The sequence below is a fragment of the Battus philenor genome, unplaced genomic scaffold (genome assembly GCF_028537555.1).
Source record: "Battus philenor isolate CCGP_79_NKW_IND1 unplaced genomic scaffold, ilBatPhil1.0.hap1 SCAF_24, whole genome shotgun sequence".
In the NCBI taxonomy this organism is placed as follows: Eukaryota; Metazoa; Arthropoda; class Insecta; order Lepidoptera; family Papilionidae; genus Battus; species Battus philenor.
The window spans coordinates 6,850,442-6,858,758 of NW_027181687.1; the positions used below are offsets into that span (position 1 = coordinate 6,850,442).

Genomic DNA, 8,317 nt, shown 5'->3' on the forward strand with positions numbered 1-8,317 from the left:
AATGAAGACAACGTACTGCATTTTAATCTCTGATTGAAAATCTTTATAGAAGACTCATGTCCAGCAGTGATCAACATCAGTTATCCTGCAGCTGATTATTTAAACGTTAATACAGAGCTGAAGACATGCTACCTCCATTGTGTATTTCGAAATTCAGAACAGGACAACAGTGTATGTGTCGAGAGATGTTCTTCACAATTAATTAACGTATTCGTTTCCAAATTTATAATGTTTAATAATTTTATTTATTAAATACTATTTAACAAAAAAAGATAGAGTTATTATAACACATATAAAGTACAATGAGTAGTAATTATTTACAAACAATCATAGTATGGATAGAGAATGATAAATTATGGGTAACATATTTATAAGAAAGCACTAAATTGAAAGAAATAAAATTAAATATCCAATCTTGCGTGTGTCGAAGGTATTAAATTACGTAGTATAAATTGCCTTGAATCTTCTTATCTGGTACTTGAAACATACTCAAAACATTATTTCAATTGTTATAACGTATAATTCTATCAGAGTGTATTCAAGCGTATTGAAGTAGTGTAAGGAGTGCACTGTAATGTGTCACGATGAAAATTATTCACAGTTTCATATTGATGACCTGTTTCCTTGCTAATACTAATGGAATAAGGTTTACGAGATGCAGATTAGCTGGAGCGTTGCATAAGACTAAGTTGATCGATAAAACGTTTTTCGGCAATTGTGAGTACATATGTTAACGTATTCGTTCAGAAGCATTACTTAGTTTTAGACATATCAATGTAATAGTATGTACGTATCAACTTCATCATCATTTCTACCGTGGGACGTCTACTACAGAATATGAGCCTGTCTCATTTGAAAGCGGCCTATATTCAATGTCTTTCAACGACCTTAGCAAAGACATCTGCCAAGGTGGCGTGCCCTGCCCATAGCTATTAGCACTTGACAATTCGCTGGGCTATGTATGCTATCGTTCGTCTACGGTTTTCCTCATTTCTTTAATCTAGTAGAGAAATCCCTTACATAGCGCTCTTCGTTCATGGACGAGCAACTGTAAGCATGCCAATGAAGCCCTCGGTGAGAGACTGCGTTTAATCTTAGTTGCACTACTCAAAGCCATTAGCAATACTGGTACCTTAAGCTATTAATGCAACCGGAAAGTAATGTCGTTTCTGTCGACATATTTTACAGAAAAAACGATTGATTTTTACCGGTCCGGCATTGAAATTTTTTATATTAAATGGAAAATATTTTTTGATAACGAAGGTGAATATATTGTTGATAAGAAATAAGAACTTGTTAAAAATTTAGTCATGACAATTTAACTTTAAAAAGCGACATTACTTCCCGGTTCCCATATACATTGGTGACAAACAAACTTCCGTATCGTATTAACAAAGAGGTATGAAAAGATTTAATTAATTAAGGAATAAACAATTCGAGTCACAACTTCAAAATTAATTAAGAATATTAATTTGTATTGTACACCAGAATTAATTTATAACGAAGTAAAAAGTCTATGCTTACATCTCGTATATGAGATATTAGTATAAGACATTTGTGTAGTACATAAGTAGCGGTATTTATTTACATTTAAATATAATGTATTACAACGCAAGTATTATACGATTTTACAATCTATGTATTACTAAAACTTGTATGGACCAGACGGGATTTTAAATTTCACTCTAAATGTTGAAGTTTTATGAACTAAATTACTTCTATAATTATATGAAGAAGGTTTAATGCTAGACAAAAGTTTCATAGCAACTAAAATAATAAATTTAATAGAAAACAAATTTTGTTATCAAATAATTACAAGAATTTTCCGTCGTTATCTAGTCGCACTGATTATGCTTAACAAGCTAAAGCCTTCGTCCTATTCGTTCAGGAATTAAAAAAAAAAAAAACATTATCGATCAAGAACTAGATCGAATTGGCTAGGAGTATAGTTTTTAAGATTTTAGTCAAACGCTAATCTATAAAATTGAAATATTATTTATTGTTATCAATATCTCAAAAATTCAAATATTAACGATTTAGTTATATTCCGACTCACTTAATATATAGTAGACGGAATAAGATATTTAGGTAACAGAATTGTATGTTTATTCTTGATACATACAATATAACTTGGTATTTTCTCTTTATATATTTGATAACACTTTTAAGTGGCCTTCCCATGCTTATTTTCTATATTTGTTATTAAAACTAGCTGTAAGATTTCTGAACGTAATGAAAAAATAATTAATGACATATGTACCAATAGGAGCAGAGTTCTACGGTAAAAACGTAATAAATAAACTAATGATTTAAATAACGAATACGTTTTTGTATCAATGTTCGTTTTGCATCAATGGTCTTATTTTAGGTGTAAAATGCCAATAAAATATATTTTGACAATACCAAATAATTAAAAAGAATTAAAATGGTTAAAAAAAATTTAGTAGAGCAGTAACACAACATGCAATTCCTCTTCATAGTATTTAAAAGGATTTACATATTGTGCGTATATTAATAAATCGCCGAGTCTGCCATTGATCTTGAACTTTACATACAATCGCTTGTTTACTCGCGGGCCATCATGCAAACGACACGTGTTCTTGTAATTGTGATTTTCTATTTGACCGCAAACGCTAAGAGGTATGAGACCAGGTGCAAGCTTGTGCGCGAATTGATGCGAATCGGAGTTCCAAATGACATTTTTCTTGGTCAATGTAAGTTATAATTAGTAATAAAATTAAGAGCTTCTTTGACTTTCAAACGTAGTCAGTTAATTACATAATTATAAAGAATTATCAACATTTTTTATCAATAATGTTTATTGTATATATAATAATAATTGAAATAGATATATAAATATATAATAATTTCAATAGATATGTTTATACGTATAAAAAAGACGACATGACCGCTTTGTAATATCGCATATTTATTGAAAATTGATTATTTGCATATGTTTAAACACTGAATAAAAATTCTATTCCTGATGGTCAGAATAAAAAAGAATATACCAAAAACATCGTCAACTTGCTTAACGAAGAACGAGTTGTTGTTTGGACTGCTAGTGTGTTTGGATCTCTATAAACTTGGTTATGCTATTAGTCGAATAATAAGATTTTCCTAAACCGTATTCGTTAGAAGTATTTTGAAATAATCGCAATGATGTAAGTGATAATGCAGAAACCGTATAAAGCTAGAGTAATGGACATTGCGTATTTTATTTATAGACAATGTATGTTTATACACATGTACCTACATAGTTTATTTATATGTAAATTTTTTGTCATATATAAAATTTTCTTACAAGCAATGAGCGTAAGCACGATGAGAGTGTGCCAAATATATATATAAGTGTGGAGGTGTGTATTTAAATATATACAAATATCTCATTCGCTGCATTTGTAATGATATTTTCTAACGCTTATTCTCAGTATAATCGATGTAATGCTAGTTATACGTGGTAAGTGGCTAGATGGAAACTATTAACCTTTAAATCTAGTCCTTTACCAAGTAGTTATCACAGTTTTATTTTATGTGCAGTAAATTTTGACAAATTTCAAATGGTTGCATCATTTAACGAGACTAATGAACGTGTCTTTAGGCACTGATAGAAGTTAATGCTACGAATTTACCTTGAAAATTAATTTGTTGTTTCTCATCGTCGTTAATTGAGACTTCCTTTATAAACACGTTTGTAGTAGTATTATATTTTTTATATCACTACGTAAGAGAACAAGTCCTTAATCTAAACATTATCATTTCTAGACTGGAGATTGTGATTCCGGAGTTTAAAATACACCGTTCACAGTATTTTCTTAAAAATCTTGTCATATTTGTATATCTTATATGACCTTATAATACCAATACCGACTGGGCAGCATTGAGGAATCTACGAAACATCCTCTCCAAATCTCTCACTGTCTTAAGACGAAAGTCTACAATCTATGTGTGTCATCAGTGATGAGTTACGGAATTCAAATGTGATTTTTCACTCTAGGCCCCACTGGCAAACTCGATCGCTACCTGAGTTAAACGCTTAAAAAATCTATATTTTTAGACTTAGAGATAACACTTTGTTCAATCATTTTCATTGTAGTTACTGAAATATTAACATCCATATAACGAAGTTAACGGAAACACGAAACTAAACTTATTAACTAACTGAAAAAGTATGTCTGTATAATTAAATATTTGTGTAGAATGTTGAAATTTATATAATATATTTAGGATAGACTAAGGATAAAAGAAGCATATTAATAGATAGACAAACATAAGTTTTATGCCACGTGTAGGTTATGTAAATTCTGGATGTTATGTCTGTTAATTTATAATCACACCTTCTAATTTATAATAATTTTTAATGAAATTTTTGAATAATTATTATTTTTCCGTTACTGTAATTTTCAATGAATATAAATGAATAATTTAGTAATTAAAATACTCAACCACCACCTGAATTTGTTATCATTTCACCTCCAGAAACGATTCAATGGCTTTAACAGCTCCGTTTACGCCATAACTTATGCTAATAAGCTGTGAAAGCTAACGATACGATTGTAGTATAGAATATTTTATGAAAATAACATCATTACGTTAATACTCTGGTTTTGGTGTTGTATTTCTTTAGTGCTATTGGTTGATAGTTAAACTATGGGACAGAACTACGTTACTAGATTACACGTTTCAAAGTTTTACTTCTATGACCTCTTAAAAAAGAATAGAAAGAATGATTGCCTATTTTTCTTACGTCAAAATATAAACTGTGATTAATTTCTTGTTAAAAGTTGCGGTAGGAAGATTCTCCAGTAGCGATCAGGAACACCGGCTCGTGATTCGGCTCGGCCTTCCACTAGATAGACTGACAACATAGTCAAGATCGAGATTAGTTACGTATAAATATTACTTTCGTATATAATAAGGAAATATAACCTTGTCTTTATTTTTAGGGAGATAACGATAAACATTAAGAAACATTTTTGGTTATAAATTAAATCTCCATTATATCCAAAACCCTTAAAAAAAAGGAAAACATTAATGTTATAAATATGTATTTGTAAATATATTTACCCTATTAAGATCGTTAGAAGACGCTGAATTGCAAGTTCCTCCCAATCGGTCTCATTGGAAGTCTAAAGATGGTGGCAACGATGAATATGTTTTCAAACTTCATTTAAAAGCATAGCCTCATATAAAATAACATTTTTTACTTTCAGGGGTTTGTTTAATAGAGAAAGTGAGTAACAGAGACACCAGAGCCTTAGTTGTTTCGCCTAGTGGAAAAAAATCATATGGCTTATACCAGGTAAATATACATTTGTTGAAAATGTTTCGTTGGAAAAATTAAGTGATATCCTACTGAAATGCCTTGGGTTACTGGTAGCTACACCTATTCGTGCTGAGTGGTAGAAGTCGAAACATTACAAATTTGAAAGTTCATATGTTTAATAATAATGAGACAAGACATTTAAACTTTTTCAAACGAATTCCATATTTAAATGTACATTGAAATTTGCGTGTTATTGCTCTTTGATCTTCATTACCTCCTGCCAGTAATATGTCGAGTCACCGGTTGTTTATAGTAGTTAATTATAAAAATATAACTATTTCATTTCGGAGTTGCCAAATGAAGTGCCGGGCATTATAATTAAACTCACGTATTGTCCAACGAGGGGCTCGGAGAAAGTGTGAAAATATTTATTATAGATATTTTCTCAGTGATTTCATTCAAGTTATCTATTTATTCCTTAGCTTCTGTCATTTTTTATATCACATATCAATTATTTTACAAAAGAAATGAGTAAATTAGTTTACCTTAATTATATCTTACACAAATACGGCTGTTATAAAAAATGGCACAAAGAGTTTAGCTATTATTTTAAAAGTACTATGTTAATCATTATTAAAAATAAAATTATCAAAAGAAATTAAGAGTTTTTAAACTTTTAAATCCTACTACAATTACCATACCATTAATGTGCAGTATTAGGAATAATTAGAATAAAGTACATAGCATTAACATATAACCAATAAGGGACAATTCTGTTACTTACTATTACAAACCACAATCCATTATCGTGCATATGAAATATAATTTAGCTTTCGTAAAATACACATTATGCACAAATAATTCAAATAAAGTTGGAATAAGCCTTTGCAAAATATAGCGGGTTTGTATAGCTTAACGGATTGAAATACCTTTGTTTGAATCCATTATAGCTTTTTTAATAGAGTTGCGATTAAAGCTTATACAGTTTTAATGATTTTTCAGATACCAAGCCGATGGTGTAGAGAAGGAAAAAAAGGTGGTGAATGCAATATTATGTGCGAATGTAAGAATCTATATTGTATTTCGTAAATTATTTTCATCAAGCAGAACAGATGGTGCCGGGACCTTAAGGTTGTGTAATGGAGACCGCGGAAAGGCAACCGAAGCAACGGACGTTTATACATACATGCTAGATGGAGGTCACTTTCCGCCAATCTTCTTGGAAATCTATGGGGGAGAGCCTATGTCCGGTATTGCAGGTCTTACGGCTGAAAGTACGATGATGATGTATTGACCTACAGGGTTTGGTTATTTATACTATTTATTAAATATTAAATTTATTTAAACAATAAAAAGTGATGCAATGTTTACACGGGCAATGTTTATACATATAATAAATGACCGCATTTCTTGATACTTGAAGGTACTTCTCACTAGCTCTTTACCTTACTGCAATCAGGGACAGTGGACAAGCCACTAAGCGAACAGAGATAATAACTCTTGGTGGCTTTAGGTACAGGAATCGAGGCACGGTTGAGCAATGACCAGTTTAAAATCATCGGACTCTGAACCGCTTCCAACCAGTAGTGGACCTCCTACGACTGAAATAAAAGTTATTTTGAATGTTACTGATTATTATAAAAACATTTCAGCTCTTCTTGATGATGATATTCGTGACGACACGGCGTGTGCTATGAATATATTTCACCGAGAAGGTTTTAAATATTGGACACAATGGACAATACGCTGCAAAAACGACAATCTTATAACGAACGAGATATACAAGTAAGTATTTTTGTTAACACACTACAACAGAACTGATATCTAGTATCAGTTCTTTTTCAAACTTACAACAAAAATTAAATAGTATACCCAACTGGTAGAATATTTTGTATAAATAACATGACTTTTATTAGAACACTTCATTGCAGATATCCATTAATACGTACCGAATTCGTCAAAGCTTCAGTTTTCTAACAAACCAACGAATAACGTTGAGTAACTTTTTGTATGGTCAGAATTTCGGCAGTGTATACAATTCGTGGATTTATTTAGAAAATACGTAAATAGAACTGGAGGTAGGAAAACCGTGAGAATTTCGAATAAGCTCGTATGACAACAGTTTGTTTATTTGAAACGCTTTGTATACATATGCTTTATATTTGTGACGACTAACTTCTGATATTGTATTACTTTCTTGTTCTTCTGTACTATAATTGTTTTTTTAAACTCTGCTTAAGGACAAAATGGCTTAAGGCACTGCATTGTTGTTGCTATTGCAACTATCTGGCTATGAAGTGACTACTTTAGAGAAAGCTACACGATGACCAAATAAAAAGGTTTCGAGTGAGAAGTCAGACTTGAACTGCATATACGCCTACAGGCTTTGCATTCTGAACCAAGAGTGTCAAAGAGTATCGATTCTTGCCTTGACCTTTTCGTTGATTTATACATATTATTATCCACATAGAATCATTAACAGTAGTTAGAATAATTTAATTTGCTAGAAATAATAATCAGAATGAGCAATCCTACAATGGCATTCTTAAACTTATAGTTACGCTACGCTAGTATCATATTAGTACTAGACGGTACATACATCTCTCTTGTGATTCACTTGCTACAAGTGTAGATATTGAGACGGATATATAACTCACGGATAATACTTATTTGTATTTTTCCAGATGTCCAGATTTATGGAATAAGAGACCGCGATCTGAACGAAGTGTACGAAGTAGAAAAAAGCGGTTTTCGAAGAAGGAAGCAAATAGATTCAGTTATTATGGTCTTCGTTGGCTTCTATAAATTATTCTGACAATCTTCGTAATTTTACTTTTGATGAATTATACGCTGAATACTCCAGTAAATGACGGAACATGTCAGCATACATGTAGAATTAGCGTACGAGTGTCGGGGCCAATAGTCTCTTTGTAGGGAAAAGACACTAGGTAAAAAGTTTGGGGCTGACAACTCGTATAGCAGGTTAAGGGTGGCCTCCTTCTAATATATTGACGGTCTTTAGCGATCTAGCTCCTCTCCCTATCTAACCGA

At 31.4% G+C, this 8,317-nt stretch overlaps 1 protein-coding gene across 1 annotated transcript; it reads left to right on the plus strand.

Moving 5' to 3' along the window:
- The first annotated feature begins 561 nt into the window (after positions 1 to 561).
- On the plus strand, positions 562 to 8,071 carry LOC137924518 (lysozyme-like). The gene is made up of 5 exons (XM_068767905.1): positions 562 to 717; positions 5,214 to 5,302; positions 6,269 to 6,329; positions 6,919 to 7,051; positions 7,951 to 8,071. The coding sequence occupies exons 1-5, from the start codon at positions 585 to 587 to the stop codon at positions 8,069 to 8,071; spliced, it is 537 nt and encodes a 178-aa protein (XP_068624006.1). The 5' UTR covers positions 562 to 584.
- The last annotated feature ends 246 nt before the right edge of the window (positions 8,072 to 8,317 follow it).